At 42.0% G+C, this 24892-nt stretch overlaps 1 protein-coding gene across 4 annotated transcripts in view; it reads right to left on the bottom strand.

Moving 5' to 3' along the window:
• rhobtb4 (Rho related BTB domain containing 4) overlaps window positions 1-24892 on the bottom strand; it is a 61733-nt gene that overhangs the window by 6063 nt on the left and 30778 nt on the right. For all 4 annotated transcript variants that reach the window (XM_041788408.1, XM_041788407.1, XM_041788409.1 and 1 more), the window contains 7 exons: window positions 17009-17210; window positions 16615-16718; window positions 8154-8339; window positions 7058-7877; window positions 6751-6970; window positions 4724-4842; window positions 503-653 (listed from right to left, as the gene is read on the bottom strand). In XM_041788408.1, the coding sequence (XP_041644342.1) occupies window positions 503-653; window positions 4724-4842; window positions 6751-6970; window positions 7058-7877; window positions 8154-8339; window positions 16615-16718; window positions 17009-17200 (1792 nt within the window). In that variant the 5' untranslated portion in view covers window positions 17201-17210. The remainder of the gene's footprint in view (window positions 1-502; window positions 654-4723; window positions 4843-6750; window positions 6971-7057; window positions 7878-8153; window positions 8340-16614; window positions 16719-17008; window positions 17211-24892) is intronic.

The following is a 24892-nucleotide window of genomic DNA, read 5'->3' as shown; positions in this document are numbered from 1 at the left end:
TAGTCTAGAGCACTGTTTCCCAAACTTTTTTTCTAGTGATCTGCACCATCCTTGGCTGATTGGTTGAGCTGAAAAGTGGTGCTAGCTTGATAACATTAGTTCCAGATTCAGTCAGGTCCTGACCTGGCACTTTCTGTTTTATGAGCTAAAGGGGCTACTTTACTTCTGTCACATACACTTTCATTGCATGCTCAACCCCTCGGGCCTTCAGTGGCTGTCTGGTCTGGATCAATGTTTATCTTTTTTCTATTTTTTTTGTTTTTTATTAGCCAAGCATCCATGATTGTGTCTACTTCTTTTGCCATCTTGTTTTGAGTTTTATTTTGGTGGAGAAGGTGAGTGTTATAGGGTGGAGCTCTCTCATGTGGCTATAATATTTACTTTAAAAATAAATGTAGCAAAGACATTCTGAAAACTCAACTGGCAACTCAAAAAATATTTCCCGACCCACCTGCCAGTCCCAACCCAGACTTAAGAAATGAGTGGTCTAGAGAGCCAGTACCTGTGAGGGCAACAAGACGTGGCAAACAGAGACGGTTGGCCAGGATGATCAGCTCCATTGGCTCCAGACCAGGACAGGGCGTCAGCACACCACAGTACAAGAACTCCAACACTCCATGCATGCACGCTGCACTGGTGTTAGGGATGGGTACCTGGAAGAAAATAAAGTTGGATTTGAAGGTTTGAAGCTCCATCCATCCATTATCTAAACTGCTTAGCCAGTTTGAGGTAACATGGGGGTTAGAGCTTATCGCTGCTCTTATTGGGCAAGAATTCACACATGCACAACACAGAAAAATAGAACATGCAAACTCCACACAAAAATGCCCTGTCCAATGGGGGTTCCATCCAGGAACAGACCAACTTTTAGGTCTTACTTACATTAATGTTTTCAATAAGTTAAGGAAAACATATGAAGTGTTTGCATAGTGTCACACTGTGACAAAAAGTATGAATTTTCCTCTGTGCTTGCACACTTGTAGCGACCCCCGAAATATGTTCATGTGCTTCATTTGAGTGTACTGTCTAGAAATGCAATGAGGTGTAAAAGTCATTAATATATCATATTTAAAGTAAATAAACATATTTAAAGTCAAAGAAAACAGCTTGCTGCTATTAATACTTTTTACTTGATCCAGACTCAGATACAAACACTGTCTGAGGGTCTGGTAGAGTTAGCAACGTGGCTAATTCTAATGCTATAGACCCCAAATTGCACACTGTAAACCCTGCAATGGTGCTACTATGTAGGTTTGAATGTTTAGAATGACGTGTATGCTTATCATTGCTGTTGTTTTCCTCTTGTGTACAGTCTGTATTTCATGTGTATTCCTGGGCTAATTAAAAAATCGAGGGTAGGTATGTTGATTTGAACTTTTGTACATGTAAACCACCATAAATTAACAAGAAAATACTTTTAGAGATGCACTAATGGCAGCACCAGTAGCCTAAAGATTATGCCAGTGCAACCCATGTACAGAGCAAGTTGTCCTCAAGTGGGTGTCCCAGGTTCAAAACCGGCCTGTGGATGTTTTCTTGCATGTCATTCCCTGCTTTCACTCTATCCAGTTTCTTCTCTATCCACTGCAAAGCATAAGACTCCCAAATAAAGATTTAAAAAAGAAACATTTCTAAATAGAATTTAATCAACTATGAATTAATGCACCAACTATGGGACTATGAAAGTTAAACCTAATTGCCAATCCACTTAAAAATATATCCTGTAGTGACCTCCAGATGTCGCCAAACCATCAATAAGCATTATGCAACAGCACAGGTAGTCTGGTCCTGTTGCTTTCCAGTGCAGCCCAGTAAGCCCATTTAGGGAGCTAAATAAATAAACGCATACTAATGAGCATGACCCTTTAATCGTCCTAATTACTGTTACACAAACAGTACTTCACCTACAGGTGACGCTCTGGATTGACTGGGAAGGAGGGTGGATGATGATGTGAGTGACGGCCTGACCCCTCCAGGAGCTCTGGGTGTACCCACCAAGGTGCTCTTTAGCCTCCAATTAAGAGAATGTCAGCTTGACGTAACCCCTCGTTATGACTAAAAAGTCACAACACCAACACAAGGGTGGTCTCTGGTGTTTAACGGCCCCAGCTGGGTCCAGGAAGCATTAATGAGTGGACGCATTCACAGTGAAGGGGCATTAATGGATACATCAAGCTGTAATAAAGTGTGTTCTGTTGCCCTGGCAGTCAGCTGATCTGGAGGTTAGTCAAAAAATTCAGGTTCAAGTTCCTTTATTTGGACCTATAGGTAGATGTGTTTTGCAGTAAGTGACATAATAACATCCATTATGGCACAAATATCACATAAAGTAGCAAAGTATCAAACACTAAAATCAGTTCACAAATATTTAAAAATAATCTATTGAATCTGACCATTGACAAGTTTTAAGACTTGAACGTTAGAGGGAATAAATAAACACCAATTAACCTAACGAACATTGACTGTGGGAGAATGCCAGAGTACCTGGAGAAAACCCTGTTACATTCTTCTCTGACAGAAATGACTAAAGCTTCCAACTTAACAAAAAAGTAAGGAAATTTGTGTTTAGTAGATTATTTCTTTGTTGTAACAATTCTTCTTGAGAATGAATCTTATATCATTCGAAAGACTGTTTATTTCCCTTTTAAATGATGCTACATTTGTAAGGATCATGCATTTGTGGGATGAGTAGCAGAGCTGAGTATGTGGATTGAGCCCATGAGAAATGTGCCAAATTTTCTCTGCCTATACCAAACAGCTTATTCTGCTGTTGCTATTGACTCTTGTTTTGAGCTCTTGGTACTTCAAGGTGCTGCAATCTCAATGCAGAGTTGACATTCTGCAACCAGTCACAATTCAAGATCTCCACAGTCTGGTACCAAACTCCATCCTCCAAGATGACAATGCTCACCCCCACAGAGTAGATTTATCAGACACTACCTCCACAATTTGGGAGTGGAAAGGATGGAATGGCCTGCCAGTAGTCCCAACCTCAACCCCCATTGAACACTTGTAGGAACAGCTTGGGCGTGCTGTTCGTTCAGAGTGACCAACACAACCACACTGGCTGACTCGTGACAAATGCTGGTTGAATGGGATACCACCCCACAGCAGTGTGTGACCAGGCTGGTGACCAGCATGAGGAGAAGGTAGCAGGCTGTTGTGGCTGTGTATGGTTCTTCCACACACAGGCCCCTTTTTGTTGAACAGATAAATTGTTAAATTTCCAGTGTGTCTTGTTTCTTCAGACCTCAGTCATCACATTCAATCAATAAGCCGTTGAGCATTGGCAGAGAAGATTTGGCAAATTTTTCATGGGCGCAACCCACATGCTCAGCTCTGCTGCTCATCCCGTACATGCATGTTCCTTACAAATAAGGCACCATTTAAAATGGAAATAAACAGGCTTTCCAACGATATAAGATTTATTGCCAGGGAGCATCATTACAACAAAGAAATAACCTACCAAACACTAATTTCATTACTTTTTGTACTAAGTTACACATAAATCATTCTAAAGCGTATTTATAAATAACCTTCCAAAACCATAATTTCATTGTATAACATGTTGATAAGGCTCTTAATTAACAGAAAAATGCAATGTTTCCAAAATGATATCTTATAATGTTTTTAAATAGGTATTTATTTTAGCAGCTATCGCATGAACCAAAAACAATGATTTACAACAATAAAGGCAACTGCTAGTGCTAACAAACAGTCTGTTGATGGCAGCATGATTTTATCAGCATTTGGCTCATAAAATTAATTTTACCTCAATTAGCACTGCAAAGCTTTTTAGAAAAAAACATGCACATATATTACCAAAATAAAAAATACACCCATGCTCATAAACATAAACGTTTATAGGCCCATTGTGTAAGCAGTCTTTGAGTCTTTGTCTTCAGGGCACCTGCCCTCTACACTGTGCCAGCCTCATACTCATAAACACAACACTAAGATGAACTGTTTAGAGTAACCATAGACACTGGCAGCCCACCAGCAGCAAACACTGTGACCCCTCACTGAGGCTGATGTCCCTTTTTTTATAACCACCATCCACAATAGCTGCAAACCCACTCATGGTGAGGAACAAAATCTAGGCCTGAAAAAGGTTTTTTTAAGTCACCTTCTTATTTCCTATATAATTATGCACTTTGCACCTAAGCTGAATGTACAGCATTTTTTAATCATCGTCCTTCTCTCGCTGAGTATTAGAGTTCCTCACAATCCTTGCTCCCTGAATCTCTGTAACCCAAGCCTGCTGACCTTGAAAGTAACCAAACCTCGGGGGATCTGGTTCTGAAACATGGTCCACTGATACTCGACTTAAAGACTGCCACAGACATGAACTTCCTCTCTGGTTAGGTCAGATCTCTGCCCCCAAGGAGCACCCAGCGACCAGAAGCTGAACCTCAGGTGAGAGCACACCTAAGGTAACGTGACACTCCACATGCAGAATGCTGAGCTGGAAAGACTGACGTTTCTAGGGCAACTTTGTGTACCGAGACAGGAACTTATCCAAGTAAACCATTAACTTTGACCTAATTTTACTGATGTTTTATCACACGTTAACGCTGTTGTTAACATGTGCTGGATCTAGCTGATTGGTTTGAACCTAAATTCTGACCTGAGTTAACCACTTTAAATCTAGCAGAAAAACACCAAGAGTGAATTTCTGCACAAAACTTAAGGATAACTCCATCCCACCGTAAGTGAAACTCACCTCCTCGATGTAGCTCTCCATGAAGGAGCCCCGAAACATGGCCGCCATCCAGTTGCAGCTGGAGATGAGCAGAGGCTTATGAGCCGGGAGGCAGCCATCGTCCAGCCGGAACACCACATCTAAAACCGGGGTGGGAAAAGAGCAATCATCTCGTGGAGTGCCACAGAAGCCCAAGCTACAGAGGGGGGAAAGACAGACAAGGTAGACGCCACACACACACACACACACACACAGAGGCAGACAGGAGGACAGACAGACACACACAGAGACATAGACACAGGTAGACAGACAGAGAGATAAATCGACAGAAGGACAGACCAGTTTTCCACACAGAGTTAGGGAAGAGAGCAGGCGCATGGAGGGAGGTTTTCACGTATACATGGGGATATGACGGCAGACCATAACCAGACTACAGCCTTGCCATCTGCTCCGGACTGGTCAAATGAATTTCTGGCATGTTTGATATTCTGTTTGTGCGACTACACACACCCCGACGGTGAGAGCAGAGCCCTGAGCAGAATCCTCAACTTCGAGGCATTTTTCCTTTGGAAGCTGTCAGACAACGTCCCAAATCTGTCCCAAATACAAAAAACAAAAAAAAACAAAAAAACTAAAAACTAAACAAAACCAAAAAACTACTAAATAGAAAAGGTATACAAGTGGACAGTTGCATTGGAATTGGGGCTTTCTATGCTTTAAGATCATCGCCTGTGTACAGAGAAATGCCTCTCTGAGTCAGTCTTTGCTAGTTTGTGAGCGCCCTTAAGATGACTTAGCTCATTTGACAGTCACTGACATTTTTGTCAAGTAGGCTTATTCTTTCATGTTACTCTTTGTTACTTTTATGGCTCCAAATACACCTGTAATTTTCAACTAAAGTGCACAGTCTAATGCCAATAATCGAGCATAGAGCATTTGTTTAGGCTGGCCACGGAGTCAAGCGCTTCCATAACTGAGATCAACTGATCTCATGCAACCCCTCATCAGCTGATCTGCTCTAAGCATGCTATTCGCTAGTCACTCTCACGCTGCCTTATTCAAACTGCTCTTGCCTAGTCGGTGTCATTCTGTGGTTATTAATGCCTGCTCTGCTCTGGGTTTTTGCTGCTTCCCTCCCTGCCTCTGGCCTTCCTTACTGGCATGGGAAGAGCATGGATGAGCAGGAATAACTGCTCATAAAGAAATATTAATAGCCGTGAATAATGTCTGTTTCTTGACAAAGTGGTCCTGACTGAACTGGTACTTCCACTGTCCACTGTAATAAGTAACATCATGGTAGTCTGCAAAGGTACATATGGAATCTTGTATATCTTGTTTGTTTTTCTATATCATATAAAGGCATCAGTGTTATTTTCAGTGTCTTTCATAGACAACCAAAGACCAAAACGAAGAGCTTTAAATAAAATCACGCTAAAGTCCTGTCCATCCATAGTGTTAAAGGGAATATCAGCAAGTAATTTAAAGTCATAATTATGTGAACTGAAGGTAGAGAATTGTGTAGATACAAAAATATCCATTTATACAAAATAAATGACCATTCCATTATCATAACAACATAGAAGGTATAGGGGGAAGTGAGACAGGCTGTGTTCAGAGACAGCAGATGCTGGGCACTGGCTGTGAATGACAACATGCATACAAAACAGTTGAGGGGGACAGACAACGCCACACAAAACACAAGACACAGGGAGCACACAAGACCGAACACAAGACAACCAGGCAGACTGACACAGCTGTCATCAAACCACTTGATGACTTCAACAGGACATCAGAAAACATAAACCACCGCATGTTAAAATGCACCTTTTATAGCATAAAATTGATAACAGAAAATGTACATAGTACATTTTTAAAGACTGAAAGAGAGTGCTGGAAATTAGCAACATCTTTTCTGTCCATGTCTTCTACTCCCACACTCACATCCACAGTCTAACACACAAACATGCACACAAACACCTACTGATGGGACACATCTACAGTAACACCAATGCTGTTGAGATTGTTGAATGTTTGGCACAGTGCTTTACCAGCAAAGGTCCCCTTGTTGAGACACTCCTTGATGCGGTTGGCTCTGCGGACGTGGAAAGCCTTGGTGATCTCCTGGTTCATGAAGCTCTCTCTGTTCAGAACATTCGCCACCATCATCCGTAGGTCAAACACCTCCAGCAGCTCCGCAATGGTCGCCACTTGCATCAGATCCCCTCTGGCCTCGTCCAGACTGCCTGTGTACAGGTACTGAAGCACCGCCTGGAACCAGAACAAACATGGATATTCTTATTGATTTCTTCATATCATAGAGGAAATGATAAGATATGATGCTCTTAAGTCCTTCACCTTGAATGGTTCTTCCTGTATGAGTGCATCCATGGCTACAACAGTCATAAGTCGAGGTCTTCCAGTCATGGGGTCATCAACATGTTCCAGACAAACACTCAGGAAGCCCCTGCCCCATCCTGAAAGAGCTCGCCCAGTCCCTAGTGCTCCCAGGGAGTACAGAGCTCGAGATGGGAGTGCATTATCACTCTGGGAAGTCCTTAAAGAGCCCTGCTGGAGCAGCTGGGGTCGATTCAGGCCCCGCACTCCTCCATCAGCCCCGTCTTTATCGATGTCTAGGCTCTTAGTGCGCCCAGCCTGCTCCTTGGCTCCTCTTCTGCTCTGCTCATCCTCCTCTGCAATCTCCAGGTTCTCCTTGTTCTCCTGATCCTCTGCATTTGGGCTCGTACATGATCCGCCTAGATCAAGAGTGAAGAGATCATAGAACTTGGAGCAGGAAGTAGCCAGATAGACTTTGTGTGCAAAGACGCGAGTGGCGCCTCCCTGCAGGAGAAATAGAACATCTGCACACAACGGCAGGCAGAAAAGGGAATCAGGACCCTCCCCGTCTGCAGGAGGGGGGTCTGGGATCCCCACAATAGGACGAGGCGGGCGAGGAGGAAGGAAAGGTGCCTGGAGGAGGGGCCTTTGGACTTTTTTTAGGTGAGACTTCCAGAACTGAAGGTGACGGCGGGAGATGAGGGCGGCTCGGATGGCATTGTCAAAAACATCTTTGACACCAAACTGGGCAACGATGCTGGTCTCATAGTAAGGAATCCCAAGCTCCTTTGCGACCTCATGGCCTCTCTCTGGGGGGAGGATGTCAGTGGGTTTAATGGGTCTGTTGGACAGAAAGAGAAGATGTTAAAGACTGAAATATGTACAAGTAAAAGAAAGTTTACTAGTGCCAAAGCCTTTAATGTCATTATCTTTTTGCCTTTTTTAACAGAAACTTTATTCTAACAAAAAAGAATTGAAAAATACATAAATTGTACTTTACAGAGACCTTTAATGATAGCTGAGGGTTGATTTACTCCAACCTAATGACAAAAAGCAAATCTGGTGCATGTTTTTATCTGAATCTATCTGTAAATGCCTGAAGAAGAAGGTGTCTCACTTGGCTAGGGGTCGCCGTGCGCGGTTTACTGCATCCAGGTCAGCGTAGCGCAGATCCAGCTGGCAGCCAACCAGGATGATGGGCGTCCGGGGACAAAAGTGCTTGATCTCCGGGAACCACATGGTGCGTACATGGCGCAGGGAATTGGGATTAGCCAAAGAGAAGCAAAGCACCACGACGTCAGACCTACAGAGAGAGGCAAAAAAAAGAACTCTTCATTTGATGCTCTAACAACATAACAGAGATAAGAGAGGTAAAAGATGGCAGGGGAGGGATGATTTGTTGTGTCACGAGCGAGCAGACGTCAGCAGAGAGACGTCGTGCAGCGTTTGATGGAGTGAAGCGGACAGTGAAAAGAAAGAGAAAGGGGTCAGGACTGAGTCACTGAACATCATGTCAGATTATGTTAAAACATGTGTGATATGTGTGTGGAAAAAGCTTGGTCAGCTGCTGCAAGGCATTGTGGGAGCACGGACGGTGCCATTGAGAAATCCGAGGTCACAAGATTTGTGTGGGTGGGTCTGCATGTGTGACTGTGTGTGAGTCTAGACCTCTGGGCTGGTGATCTGTGTGGCCCATCTCTCTCGCTCTGTTACGTAAATCTCCCTAAGCCCTCCAAGGCTACATGGACCACAAAGAGAGGGCTAAGAATAGATCACGATACACACAAACACACAAATTCAATTCCTCAACCAATATGTTGGAGCGAACAGATGGCAGCACTTACAGCTGTCCTCTGGAGCTGATGTTTTGGAGGCATGTTGGTGCGTGTTTCTAGGTAATGATGAATGGAGCTGTGTGTCAGTGAGATGGATCGTTAACTATCAGCACAACACTGACAAAGCAGGAATCCTCTTCATCAATGATCTATTTCTTAAAACAAGAGCACTGCTTTTAATACCAGGACAGGACAGGGGGTATATTTGACATTATCATCAGTTGTTTAGCTCCCATGCTTCGTCTTTGAAATAGTCTGCAGATAATGAAATAAAATATCCTGTTGCTAATATTTACAAATGTACACAGAAGTCACGAGAATGTGACTGCTTAACGTCCTGAACTTGAGAGCAGCATTACACACCACTTAAACACTTCTCTTATTTCCCCAGGGGAAAATTCTTGTGCTGCAGCGAGCATTGGCATATTTTCTGAGCTGACAAAGGCCACACTGTAAAAACTGTCTTATCTACTAGTTTTAAATAGAATTTTACTTAAAGTTTGACTTTATTTTGTAAAATTAAACAAAAGGCCAATCAACAAAGGTTTAGCTGTAAGTTTTTTAGTATTATCCTAATACAGAATCAGCTTTGAGTGTTTTATTACTTTATCAACATAATGATCATGCACCTGGTAGGCTGTATTACTTATGGATTGATCCACTAAATTAAATGGCTCCAATTGTTGCAGCACAGTGCAAGTCTGAGGCAGAGCATGTTGGCTCTAAATGTCACTTGTTGCTAAATAAATCTTTTAATGGGAGCTCTCTATGGTGCATGATATCAATACCATCCATCCATCATCCACCCTGATTATCCCATTTGGAGTCACTGGCAGGGGGGGCAACCCAACTGTCACTGGATGCGAGCCGGGGTACACCCTGGACTGGTCTCTGGTCAATCCCAGGGCTGTTACACAGAGACAAAAATCCAGGCACACTCACTCATACAGGCAATTTAGAGTCACCAATTCACCTAATGAGCATGTCTTTAGACTCTGGTAGGTATATTTGTCTCAGCTGATATTTACAATCAATATAGCGGCCAAATATAAGGCATGACTAATGAGACTAATGCTGTAATACAATTTTATACACATTAAAGTGAAACAATGCTGTTGTAGGATTGATGTAATTTTTCGTTTTACAACAGCCTAAAATTATTGATTTGTTCATTAAATCTAAGTCTTCTAAATTATCTTAATGGTTGAACCTATATTTTTCATTTAAACTGGCAGCTGGATACCAAATTAAATTCTGTCATTGGATCAATGTATTGTGCTGATCCAGGAAGCAGTCATCTGGAGCAGGGACTGCTGGGATTGTTTGGTACAAGGGAATTCACTCTTCTGATGTTCTATAATGTTCATGTTTCATTGTGGGGTTGTAATGGTGCATGATTTGTTTGTTGGTTCATGTTTTTTGGGGGAGGGTGTTCTGTTCAAGTGTCACACCATGAGTGAGGGGGTTAATGGTGCAGACTACCCTGCCTGTATATGTGTGTATCTGCGTCAAAAATAAACTATAGTTGTTCATGTTTACTGCATGAGAGCTTGACTATGAGCCATTCCTCACCACAGCTTGCCACGGTGTTTTTTATGGCATCAAGCCTACTGTGCGCTTTTGAAACAACGCCCTGAGTGGATTTGAGAAACATTTGATGCAACAGCAGCCACCACTTTTTGAGTGGCTCTCCCTCTACACTCCAGCACAGGCATCCAGTGTTAACCTAGGTGTTGAAATGCGTCCGTTGTGATTAAGGGAAATTTTTATTTTAGTTTAGGACAATCTAAAAAAATTAGGTTTGATAAACATTTAAACATAGTTTCTATGAACTTAAAAAATTTACATTTACCTAATTGAAAAAAACTTAATTGATTCAATTCAAAATGTTTCGTGTGACTGATTACTTCATTTTTTTAAAGTTCAACCAATGTTTTATTTTTCAGTGTAGAACAAACATTTTTCAATGTCTTTCTCCTTCAATATACTCCCCTTTTGCTTTAACACACGCTGCATTCAGGTCTCTGCAGTGCAGTAGGTCTTCTTCAGACATTTTTCTCAGGAACTCCGTCGTTCTTTTCTTAACTTCTGACACAGAATCAAAACGTGTTGCTTTGAGCACTGATTTGATCAGGTGAATAGGGAGGATAATCAAGCACTGTGATATGTTTTTGGGCCAGAAACTGTTTTACCAAGAGCATAATGTGAGCTTGTGCATTGTCTTGATAAAGAATGAAACAATTTTTCCACAATTGCGGTCTCTGTCTTCAGACTTCTCCTCCCAGTTTTCTAGAACATTTTTGTAATAGTGTTACTTCACCGTTGACCCTTATGGAACCCACTCCTCAAAAAAAATGTCAAAGAAAACAATCAACATGTCTTTAAATTTGGCCTTGCTTTGTTGTGCTTCCTGCATCCTTGGTGACATTTGTGTTTTCCAATACATTGACTGCTGTTTTGTCTCATCGTATTGGAAGATCCAAGTTTCATAGTATGTAATCACTCCCTCTTAAAAAAATCTGGGTTTCCTTCAATTTGTTCCAAATATCTCTGCAAATTTGCTCACATTTTTCCTTTTGATCAGGAATCAGAAGTTTTGAGACAACTTTGGCACACACTTTTGTCATGTTCTAATTTTCATGCAAAATTTGCTTTATCAATGGAGACCATTTCTGCTGTCATTCTTAAACTGAGTCATTGATCATTTCAAACAATTTATTCAATTTGTTGAATGTTTTCAGGAGTTTTTGATGTGCACGGGCACCACGAATGTTCATCGTCTCAGATATCCTCTCTCTCTTCACAAATCTTCTTTGTGCCATACAAACACATGTGCACGTGGCATGCAGTGCTCCCTGTACACCTCAGTTAATTAAAGATTGGGCTGTTTTATACAATAAAAAGGTGTGAATGTATTAAAATCAGTATGAGTTTAAAATGAGTTTGGAACTTTAAGACATCGTAAATAATCCAACTCTGTGCATCATTTTTTTATGTTTTTAATCCAGCACCCACTAAGAGATACGCCTGCCTTATCTTTGACTTTCTCATTTTTTGCAGCAAAGTTTGATGGAAATTCCATCTCTTTTTAGTGATCTAGACCAGCAAGAACATCCTACTCTTTCGGCTTCAAAACAGCTCTTCATTTGGTACCATTTCACTAGATTAGCAAGTCTTGCTATGTTATGAGATAAAGTTAATTTGTACTATCATTTTACTTCATTTGTGCTTAATTTATTTAATTAATGAAAATTTCATGTAATTATTTTGCTAAATATTTCATCACTGCAAAATGTCTTGCAGGCTAGATGGGATCTGCTCACTGGCTGGGTCATATGACTCCCCCGGTATGAAAAGTTGATGTTAAACCATCACAAGTCTTTAGTGTAGTGTGCCTGTGGTAGATCAGTGTGGATTAAAGATCATCCCAATTGAGTCAATTATATAACAGATAAAGACTCGACAACAGGATCAATAGTTTCAATCATGCTCTACTTTAAGAATATGCCAATACAATAAAGGCTTTGAACCTTTTTATAAATAGAGACAAGTGTCTTGGTGTTTTGATATTTTTGCAGATCCAGATCTTAATGTTAATACAAATGATGCAGATTTTCATTGCAGTGATCCAACACATCACTGCAGTAAATACAGGTTCCATGGTCCAACTTTACATTCACTGGTGTAATCTCTGAAAAGCTTTTTCCTGCCATAATATGCAGGGCTGAAGCATTACATCACAGCTCACAACTCCCATTAGCACTTTGTCAAAGGATCATTACCATGGCTAAGTCTGTACAGGTCATGTTATGTGTACGTGCCTTTGTACTCGTGGTTAAAGGATAATTTTTTCCCCCCTACTAGCAAGGTCTCACTGTCAGGGTTTGTGGCTAGAATACACATACATTATCATGACACTGTTCTGACATTAAAAACTCCAGGGATGCATTTTGAAGCTTTGCAAAAGTAGAAAACTGAGCCCTGGAAGGCTTTAAACTTCCAGGATATTAACATATCTTTCAAAATAAATCATGTGAAATCAGTAAGAATGAAGGGTAATAATAAAAATGCATGCTTGAATAATCAATTAGTGCTTCTGAGCTTATTTTTTATTCAATCTGCAGGTCAACTGCAATGACCTATATATTGTGTTCATGTGTATAAATGTGAACAGTCACGCTTTTTTTTTTTTTACTTAAACAGGGCAGCAGCATAAAGGTGAAGTTCTATAAAATGCAAAGTCATGTCAGTTAGGCAAAAGATACTGCTGTGTCATCTCTAATAATTAACCACCAGCAATAATTTATAACAGATAGCTCACCCAGTGACTGGTTGTCTAGTGCTTTCTCTCTGTGTCAGTGTGTGTGAGTGTGTTTTTGTATCGGATCCAAACTACAAAGGTCATCCGTTGCCGGATTATGTAAGAGGAGACACACATATGCACACAGAGACTTGCACACACACACACAAACACTGCCAACATGTCCTCAATAATCAGATTTTCTGCAGTAATTAAGATGGATCTCATGCAGACTTATTTATGACATTACAATGACACAGCCTGGCATGACACCCCTTATCTTCTAATAGTTCAGTGCAAACAGCACCATAAAGGGTTATTACATGAACTGCTTAGAAGCACAGGGCGTCTGTGAAAAATGACTCTGTGTTCTTGCTTATTTATAAATGGATTTCTGCTAATTGGAAGAAAAAACAAAGTTGAGGTTGGCTCAGATTGAGTTTGGCTTGGCCTATTTTCTGACTGAGATTGTTTTCAAACCAGAATGTTTCTCTCCTAACAGAGCATGTGACGGTCTGCGTATTGTCTGACAATGTGATGTTTTGAGTTTTGACATCAACAACAGAACGGAGGAAGGTGAGGAGAGGGTAAAGGAGAACGAGAGTGTCAAGGGCAGCGGTGTGGTGTTAAGTAACAGGTTAATTAGGGAGACGGGGTAGAGAGGAGGTGTTGGGTAAGGTGAGGTGAGATGGAAGAGCGGAGTCAGAGGGCAGATTGGAGGAGAGGGGATGGGGCAGGAGGAACAAATGGAGCTGGAAAAGGGGAGGAAGGAGCTGTCGCCTGGAGCTGCAGACACAAGGAAGGAAACAGCTGAGCTGGCACTGCGTCTTTATCAGCTGACTGCAGGCTGACAAAGCATACAGGACATGTGGACAGGCATGCACACAGACACGTAAACAAACAGATGTAGATCACTGTGCAAATGTACAGAGAGAGAGAGAGAGGCGACAGAGGGCAGGAAATGTGAACTGTAAACTGAACCACACGCAATCTAGAAGCTGCAAAATGTGGGGGTGAGACAAAGTTCATATACATATAAGGCTATGACGGATATACTGCATCTGGTGTGTGTGTGTTTGGAGGTCTTAGTTACAGCTAATGTCTATGAAAGAAGCACATTTTGTGATTGATTATATGGATTAAAGGGATTTTAAGTTCATTTTTGACTGACTCAAGTGAGGTGTCCATCCAAACAAAAAGAAATGTATGCATCCACTAATGTTATGAGAATCTTAGGATTCAGATGATCAAGCAGAAGGTGGTGTTTCTCATGACAAGAGACACTGCAGAAGAAGAGCGGTTGACATTCTAACGTATGTTGTTGCATCATTACGATGAAGAGATAAACAAAACCACCAATCAGCTGAGGACCAAGAAGAAGATAAAAAAAATGGAGGATTTTATCAGCAAAAGGGAGTGTTGGACAACTTTGTTTACCTACAGTGGAAAGAAAAACTATGTGAACCCTTTGACAAATGTGAACTGATCTGCATCTAAGTCACAAGTTTAGACAAACACAATGTGCTTAACCTAATACCAGACAAATATTGATAATATTTCAAGTCTTTATTGGACACAGCCATTAAAAAATCACAGTGCTGCTGTAAAAAGTAATTGAACCTTGGATTTAATAACTAGTTGAACCTCCTTTGGCAGCAATAACCCCAACCAAGAGTGTCTGGTAGCTGCCGATCAGTCCTGCACAACGTTCAGGAGGAATTTTGGACCATTCTTCCTTACAGAATTGCTCCAGCTCACCCATATTCATGGTGTGAACGGCTCTCTTGAGGTCATTCCACAGCATCTCTGTTTGATTCAAGTCAACCAACCAGCAGTCCAGGCCTTGAGGCAGTAAAGCAGCCCCAAATCATGGCACTCCCTCCACCATTCACTGTGGGAATGATACTCTCATGTTGGTATGTGGTACCCATTTTAGTGCTGCAGCTTCTTCAAAAATAATTCAACCTTAGTTTCATCAGTCCACAAAACATTTTCCCAGGAGTATTGTGGAGTGTCAAGGTGTTCCTTGGCAAACTTTACTTTAGGGCTCTAAACTGCTACTTTAGGGCTCTTTTTTACCTCTCTGAGCTTTCTGCGCCGTGCCTTTAGAGTCAACCTGGCTGGGCGCCCACTTCTAGGGAGGGTAGCCTCCATACCGTATCGTCTTCATTTGTCAACAGTTTGTCTAACTGTGGACTGTTGAATACCTTAAGTCTTCGAGACGACTTTGTAACCCCTTCTAGTCTTAAGCAATTCAACAATTCTAGATTGAAGGTCTTCTGAGATCTCTTTTTTTGTGAGGTTACCTCAGAATGTTTGAGTAATTTTGTAAGTTACAAAAGCCCTAGACCTGGCTCAAATCTCTTTTAACTGATTGAATTTTAGGTGTGCTAACACCTGACTCCAATTAGCTCTTTTTGGAGCTATTAGCCATAAGGGTTCACTCAGCTTTTCCTGTGAATGTTTAATGATTGTGCTTAATGAAGACATGGAACATTACAGAACTAGACAGAGCAACAGATGTTAGGCAATGGCTTATATCCATCTGCTGACCACGGTAGATGCTGCTTTAAAAACATCCCTGGGTGCTTACTTAGGCATGTCAACTACAAGAGATCATTGTTTATTCACTAAACATGCTTCCACTGCAAAGTTACACCCTTATTTAATCTTTAGGCAAACTTTTCCACCTCCTCCAAGCTAAAAAAAATGTCTTTCAATATTTGTAGGGTTTTTTAAACCGCTGATCTTATTATATATTTGTGCATTTTTTAAATTCATTTTAATTTGCAACATCTCCAGGCAGGTTATTCAAGCATAAATGGAAAAATTGCATAAAACTAGATGATGGAAACCACACTTGAGACTAAAGTAAGTATGATCTAAGAGAATAAAGACACATGGCATACAGACATTAATTCAGCTAAATATGTGTTATGAAATTTAATGGAGTTTTCCTATTCTAATATCATCATCACTGCTGTTTGAATATTATTGGTGTTTTATTTCACATGGCAATGAAAGTCTGTGCATTTCCTGCCAGTAGAACAGCTTCGATGGAAGGATTCAGAGAGGAGGACTGAGAAATGATCCAGTCATGTCTGTTGGAGCATGACACAACAGCTGGAGGGCATAGTTCAACTAAAAAACTGTAGCAGCAGGATTACACAGGAAAGAACTTGGCTAAATGTTGATGTGACTGATCACTCACTGTATTCCCCTGAACCAACAAACAAAGGCTGTGGTCACGCATTAGCCTATAGCAGCTTGAGTGGATGCCTTATAAACCCTCCAGCAAAGACAAAGTAATCCCTTGGCAGCCCTGATCGGGATAATGGAACATGTTGCAAGGTAGTTAACCTTGTGGTCAGCCAACAATCGTGTTATTGGGTCAATGAGTAGACTATGTCTGAGGCCATGTGAGTGTCTGTGTTTCTGCTCACCTGCCATAGGCAAATCGTCTGTCTTTGTGATGATCCCCAAATGTGTCCCATAGCCTCAGGGAAACACTGACCTCATCCACGACATCACGAGATCTCTCTAACACCTGCAACACAGACATGCAGTATATCCTTGGGTCAAAAGGTCACTCATTATGATGTTTGTGTTTTAGAGGGATTAACGGGTTATGCAATCGCCGGGCTTAAGATTGCACAATCTCATACTGCATGGTCATTTTTTTAAATAATGCTGCATATTAAAGGCCTGATAGGGGACGCTTTTACAAATGTTACTCTGAAAGGGAACAAATCAGCCTTAGTAGAAGGTCAAAATGTGCACCCAAGTTTGTCTACATGTGGCTTTCTAGTTTGTGTAATAGTGACTGTGTTTGCCCACCTCCTGGCATACTCGGTACTGGTCGATGGCCCAGACGGTTGGCACGTGGGTGGCAAGCAGCTGATACTGTGTGAGGGTGGCATTGCAGGCCCGGGCACAGATTAGCCTGGTCTTGCCTACTGCATTATCCCCAACCACCACACATTTAATGGTTTCCACATTGGGCCGCTCATAGTCTGTGTCTATATCCATGGAGAGGGCCCTGGAGAGAAGAAAACAGGAGAGATGGGGAGAGAGGTTAATTCAAAATTAATAGCAAATTAAAAACACATTGATTATGGCTCCCAGGAGGAATGACAATGCATTTTGACAAGGTAAAGCAGCTAGCATTGGGAACTGTAGCTCCTGAATGTCGCCCAGTCCAGGCTGGGGAAGCATTGTTAAGGCTCCGTGCCCCTGTAGCTGTGCTGACCAGCGAACAGAGGCTTCTGCCAAACTCCAAAACTGAACACATGGTTCGCAGGCTGAGGAATAGAGGGACCACAGAGCTATTTCTGTACCAGTACAGAGAGCGAGAGAGAAAGACAGAGGCACAAAAGAGAAAGACAACCCTTTCTCTCCCTGTCTCTCCAACTCTTATCTGTTACCCTTTAGGTGCATGGATGGTATCTTCACCTTACAGGAAACAAAGACTTTCCAGAAACAAGATTTTTAAACTTCTGCACAGTTCTAGTCAAAATCAAACAACACTGATTCCTGTTTGGAAAGCATGGCAATTTGAATGCAAATCCTAATATTGGGTAATTTCTGTTTTTTTGTGAACAAAAATGCAGGTAAACTCCTGCAAAGTGGATAAAATGCAAGAATACATTCATTGCATTGGTTCTGCATCAAAACATCACAAAACTTGCTGTGCAATTTAGGCAATCCTCTCTCACTTTCACTTGCTGCAGCTTTTGGTATAAAAATATGATTGAAAATATGTTCATTCTTTACAGCTTTTGTACATCTGAAACCATCTAAATGAAGCTCAGTGTTAGTTCATGCAGTACATGGTAGGCATAAGCCCAGCCATGATCATCCGACTGACACCTCCTAGATCCCATAGCCAATCACTGTTCTTTCTCTCAACACAGTGGTGTATTTAAATACGACGTACTTTTCACTAACCCCTGCTTGCATTTATGCTGATGAACCACGCTGCTGCTGCTGCTGGCAGAGCTCAACTTTTCCACCCCAGCCTCCTCCTTTATTACATGAAGCTTGTTGCATCCTCATATTGAGATTAATACTACTAAAGATTAAATGCTTTGAAATATTTTTATTGTATTTAGTACGTATTGTCGTAAATGTATCTATCCACATGGGGGTTTCTAGCCGGACACAAAGTCAAAGCATGCTGCTTCTGAGCAGAGCTTTCTCCGCCAAGTAAACCTGTACACCCATTCTGCAATAAAATGGTAAAATGTATGACGAGCGTTCCAGACTGAACTATATTTTCGACAACAAAAACACTTGACAGCGTAAAGTGACTAAGCATCTATCTTCGTTGCCAAAAAGAAGCTTAAACGTCAAAGCCAAAACAGTCAAATCCCCTTTAAAAGCTTTGGCAATTAACTTATTAGGTCAATCAGGAGCCTGGGAGGAGGTGTGCATCTCACAGGGTTAAATGTATTTACTGTAGGCTTCCACAGAGGTTGCCACAAAACAAACAAAGTGTTTGCATGTTTAATCACTTGTCGTCTGCAGACTTAACCTCAGCAAAACAGAGAGGTGGAAAGGTGCTCAGTTTAACAGACTTACTCTGTTAAAAGCAAACATACGTAGCTGTGGAAAGCCTGTGAAAATCTCTTTTCCATAAACTGCTTTCAAACATTTCTGACATGTGAAAACACTTGTTAATACCAATTTTCAAAAAGAATAAAAAAACATTCTTGGAAGAATCAGCTCTATTACATAACCAGCCCCCACACACATACACTCTCTGGCCAATAGTCAGCTAATCAGTCCATCCGTCCCTGCAACGAGTTCAAAGACCCAGCCCAAGGCCCCATAAATAGAGCATCTGAAACATTCATAAAGGCCCTCGCTTGTTATTCCATTGACGTGGATGCCAGTGCAACACTTCAGTCCGACACCAGCAGCTAAAAATGGCACCTATTCATCGGACACTTGAGCCATGTGCACACTGTTTCCCAGCCATGACCTCCTTCTCTTTGCACTCCTTCATCCTGTGCATGCTGCAAAACAAAACTTACTTCCCCCCTGAACACCTAAAATGTTGACTTCCTCAATCAAGAACAACAGCCTTCCTGTCAAACAGAAGCAATTACGTCAGCCAAAGAGCATACCTTTGTCTGTCTGAAGCTGCAGAAAAATGTCTATCAAAGAAGCCTCTTCTTGAACGGTCCATATGGAGCAGATAAAAACTGTGCTTTTCAGAGTTATAAATACCCCTCTCTCCCTTGCCACCTGTCTGCCTGCGACACCTTCACAGACACGTACTACAGGTGGAAGAGAGGAGATAAAAGAAGCAATAAAAACTTAGCACTGCCTCGCACTTATCTAACAGCTATCTGTCTAATGGTGAGGGCAGCTTCCAGAGCGGAAGTCCTCTTAGAGCTGAATTAGGAACAGAGGGATGAGGTGCCAAGTGTGACATGCTGTGCATGTCCTTCTTGGTCAAGGCCAGAACATGTGGCAAATGACAAATGAGGACAAAACAGCCAAAGCACGGGGTGGCAGAGACAAAAAAGAGAAAGGGAGTGCATATAAATTCCCTGTCTTGAAATGAAACAGTACAGGGGATTGTAGGAGAGAAAAAGCAGGGCAAGGATTACTGGTATCTTAGAGAGAAAGAGATGGACTGTCAGACATGCCAAAGGGATCAAAAGGGCAAAAACCAACAATAACCAAGGTTACACAAGGGAACAAATCACAGCTTTTCCTGCTGACGCTTCTCTCTACTGTCAAGCATGGAGCTCTCTGAGGGAAAAAAAGACAGACAGAGGAGGGTGCAGTTTTAGGGGCTTCAACTACTGACCCACAGGAGTCAGGAAGTCAGTGCGTGTATGTCAGCGTGCATGTGAGAGCGTGCGTGCGGTAATGAGCTTAGGGCCGGTCTGCGAGGCAGGGAATGATGCGAGCAGTGATGTAACCAGGAGGCGGAGTTGTTGCTGATGGTGTGGACAGTTTCTCAGGGGGATCAAGAGGAGCCTGCTTCCAGATTTCATCCTCCATGTGAGGCTCTGAGCAAGACGGTCATGCACCGGTTAACACAGAAATTACACATTTATTTACTCACACATCACTGCAGTGGAAAGGAATGCACCTGCTCCAAGGTTTTAAATCTAAACTGCATGACTGAGGGATGAGCAGAAACTGAGAGCAGAGCAGACGATCAGGTTTCATTTTTAGGGAACTGTAAGCGGACGTCTAGACCTCATCTGCAGCCTAGTGTCATCTTTCCAAATAAGAGCCTGCACAAAGAAATGTTTGGAATCTGCATGTGGAAAAGAGAATGAGATCCTGACCCAGTTTTTGTGCATGTGCTTGAAATTCTGACTTTCATAGTGACACATTGATGGGTGCAGACAAGAATACAGTGATAGGAACACTGACGGGAACTCGAACGCCCACTCGACACACAAAAACCGACCTTCTGCTTTACTCTGGAATGCCACGGATTGACTCAGTGTGTGCGTGCATGCAGGAGGAGCAGTCAGACAAAGAAGCTCATGCATAATTTGGACAGTGAGCATCTCAGTATGGCTTTGCTTTAAAGCCAGAGGGGGGGTTTCATAAGGAGATGGATTACAGCTTGATCGGCATGAAGACTTCCTGGCGTTATTCACCTCTCCTCTCTGTTTTTTTCTGCTTCCTTTCTACATCTTTTCATTTATCCAGCTGTCTGTCTGGTTTGTTCACAGCTGTGCCCACTCAACCACACCTTCTGACCCCACACTCCCTCTCCTATCCTGTATTTATCCTCAAATGTAACGCCTCAGCAAACAGCTATTCCATCCTTCACTTTGCTCGTTGTCTTTGAGCAATCTCTCTCCACCGCCCTGCTTCTATTTCCTCTCCAATCTGCTGTCATGCCCCTTCCAACCCTCCTTCCATTTATCCATCTATCTGTGACCTCACACTTTTCTGGATAGCAGTCAAATAGTAGCATTAAGCAGACAGCCCTCCCACACCCGCTTTCTTTCCTCTGCCCCCCTCCCGGTCTCCCTCGCTCTGTTATGTAACACCTTCAGTGATCCAGTGGCAGCAGCCGCTCATCCCAAAAAACCTCCATAGCCCCCTTCTGCCCCTTTTTTTCCCCCTTCTTTGCTTAAGTTAACTCAAAAAGCCATTACAAAACCTTCGCTTCTTCTCCTCTGTCCATCCAGCCCTCCAAAAATATGACCCCAACGGCCACCCATTTTATTCACGGTCCAACACTTGCACAGAGCTTTGGGGTTTAAGCTGACTCGCGCATGACTGTCCATGTGTAATTGTTGGAAGAAATTATGTGAAATCATGTATGCAACCTCATTATTTTATGACTATTTTTGTCAAAACTCTCATGACTGGAAGTGTCTCAGGTGTGGTAGTGTGTGTCATGTAGGTGTTTGAGACAGTGACTGCCACAGGCGCAGCTGGCACAGACTGGTTACATAACCCGGTCTGTAGCCTCTGCTTGGCTCCCTGGATGGCTGACAGTAGACCTCCGACTCAAACACAGCTCAGCTCAGACATGCATTCACGCACACGCATGCCAGCACATACTTGCCTCACCCACTGCAGATGGTGCTGGTGTTAGAGCATGGCCAGTGGCAGGCGCTGATATGTACCCATCTATCCTAATGAAGGAGAGGGTGTTTAAGAGCAGCATGTCCGTCTGCCTTCAGTGGTTCCTCCTCTTTCCTCTGTGGTGCAGTAATGCTTTGTAAACACAGGAAGGCTCCTCTTGGTGCCCTCATTTCCTTTATCCCTCCCAATCTACCTCCTCCTCCCTCTCAGTCCACATTTTCCACTGACTCTTTACCTCCATCCCTCATGCTGTCTTAACTTGTTCCTCTCTATCTCATTACTGTAATTAATCTGTTTTTCAAATACAAAATATATTTCCAATATCTCATAGAACTTTTTAATCCTTTATGATAAAACTGACAATTTCTTTGCCACTCACCATCAGAGACAGCTGTGCACCTTCACTGTTCCCAAACTTTAATTCAGTTATGAATATCCTGTCAACAATTTAATGTTATTATGCACCATGATGGGCTGCATCCTCATTTTTCTGTACAACTGCAAGGAGCTACTTTTTCATCAATGAATACAAGCGGTCAAAAAACTACGATCTTCCTTTTTGTTATTTAGAAAGTGCTTCAGAAATCAAGTCAGCATAAAACTGATTTGATTGTAAACAAAAATAAATTGCTCTAAAATCCAGTATATGACAAGTATTTTCATTTTTTTTAGGGCTGTCAGACAATTTATAAATTCATTCTCATGCTGCCTTATTGGTTACGCTCTGCCACTCTCTCTGCAAGCTGCTCTTGAAACCCCCCTCCAACCCAGCTCCTCACTCATTTTGCTTCTGAATTAATCAGTCTCATTCTGTCTAACTTTAATGGCTCCAAAATACACCTGTAATTATCAACTCAAGTGCACAGTAGTCTGATGGCAATAATCAAGCATATAGTGTTAGTTCAGTTAGGCCATGGAGTCAAGCATGTTGAAGTAGCTTTACCAAAGTGTGATGAAAGGAACAATAAAGCATGCATTAACTGCAGTTCAAAAATGTTGATGCCCTATTTGTGGATCTTGGTTAATCATTATTAATGTGATTAATCTTGTCAGCCCTACTATTTTTTCTGCTAAAAATTGGCATCTCGCATACTAATATGACCAATGCACCAGAATAAAATGCTGAGACATGCACTGTCATGACCACAGGTGCAGCCCCATTACTGTGAAAACAGCGATGCAGACCAGACTAGCGAGGGTAGGCATCACTTTACACCACTGTTTCTTCCTCATTAGATCACAATCCTGCATTAAAAGAAAACAGGGGGTAAACTGTTGAGTAAATAAACCTTGTAGAGTGCTACTTTGACTGAAGAGACTCAACTATCATATTCTAGCTGATGCACAAAAAACCATGGTACTGAAAGAGCAACTCATCTGCATGGAAATCGCACATTTTCATGAACTTTGCGGAATGAAATGAATGCAATGTCTGCATCGCAGTTTAGAAACAACTGATTTCGACACCTCTATCAGGTGACTTTTTGATTGCTTTGGCTCTGCTTAGTCAGTGCAGGTCCAAATTCAAAGAACCAAAAATTACTTCTAAGATTGCATGCACCAAATGCTGAGTTAATAAACTCGCCGCCTTCATAACTGTACGGACCTTTTCAATCACCATTGCATACTTGGCATAATTTGATTCTGGAAAATCGACATGCATCAAGCGGTAAATTTCAAAGCTAATTTACTAATCTACTCGTTTAAAAATCTTGAGGCAAGAATCATTAAAGTTCTCCTTTTCAAAGCCTGAGTGAAAAGAATTGATGAAATGTGAGCACTGTTTTGTGGTTATTCTCGGAAATTTGTCTCAGTAACTTGAAATACAGTTACACTGAGCTAAGTGACTATTGTCAATACAGAGATTGATTAGGGTTATTCTGGAAGCCAGTATTCCACATATCTCATTTAAGAATGCATCAGGTGATTTAAACAAAATGCTATGAAAAACTGACCTGAAATAAAACCTGGATCATTATAACTTAAAAGTAGCTTGGATCCTCATCATCAAAAGTGCTGGGAAACAGTTCAAGTGCAACTCACCGAAGCTCTCGTTCCACACTGACACAGATAATGCATAAAAATTACACACAGTTGCAGGTTCTATTACATTTGTTTGCCTTCCAATAAAGACTGATAAAGAGGTCAGAGCATCCATGTAAGCCTCATAAAGCAGGCTGGCTCGTCCATGTGTGTCTGTCACCGCTGCCCTGCATGTTATCTCTGAGCTGTTGACACAGCCAAAGCGCCGGGCGTGGTGCCTAACCAGGACAATAAGTAGCTCTGTTCCAGATCCATCTCTGACTGTATACATAAAGACCGCAAGGATCATTTATTCATGGCAGTACTGCTGATGGAAGATCTTAAAACATATCTGTAAAATAAGATCTACAAGGACAGGAAAGAGAGGACTAAAGAAATAAAAGATATTCGGAACAGTTGGTGTTTCCACATGATGCTGATCCACACAGAGATGATCTACAGGCATCTCATCAGGAGGAAAACACACTGGCTGAAAGACAAATATTGCACAATATGGAAGAGAAGCGTGCCAAATTGTTTGCACAACAACTTCCTGCAGATATGATTAACTTATCATGATTGGGAAATGAAACATGGTCAGGTAAAGGCTTGAGCTGAGAGGCTCCTTCTCCAGCCTCCTGCTACCTGCCTGCGTAACAAAATCCCTCTAATGACGTCACGGCCAGAGGATCAGCGTTACAGTGTGTGTCTTTGTGTGTTCCCAAGTGTGTGCGTGCGTGCGCGAAGGCGTCTGCGATTTTAAAAACTGAGATTCTGCATCATGTTATCTATTGTACCAGGTTTTTTTTTTAATCCACATGCAGTTCCAGTCAGAGCTGTGCTGAAGCATCAGCCCTCTCATCAATGAAAGGCACCTCGTGCGCTCCCTCTCCCCACAGCCATTCATAACCACCTGGCTCATTCATATTTTTGGGGGAACCGATTCAACAAAACTGGCAGTCTATTGTGTTGTCATTTGTGTCAGGAGACATGCAATGCAAAATAGAGTGTGTATTCAGGGCGATGAAAGGATGATTTTCACATATCTGTGTTATAAAAGCCAGGTTGATATCAGCCTACATCCCAAATGATGCGCTGATAAGTCTTGCGTAATGTGCCAAGCCC

The sequence above is a fragment of the Cheilinus undulatus genome, linkage group 5 (assembly GCF_018320785.1).
Source record: "Cheilinus undulatus linkage group 5, ASM1832078v1, whole genome shotgun sequence".
Classification (NCBI taxonomy): domain Eukaryota; kingdom Metazoa; phylum Chordata; class Actinopteri; order Labriformes; family Labridae; genus Cheilinus; species Cheilinus undulatus.
Note: the sequence above shows the minus strand (reverse complement) of the source record. Positions and strands in the feature narration are given on the sequence as shown.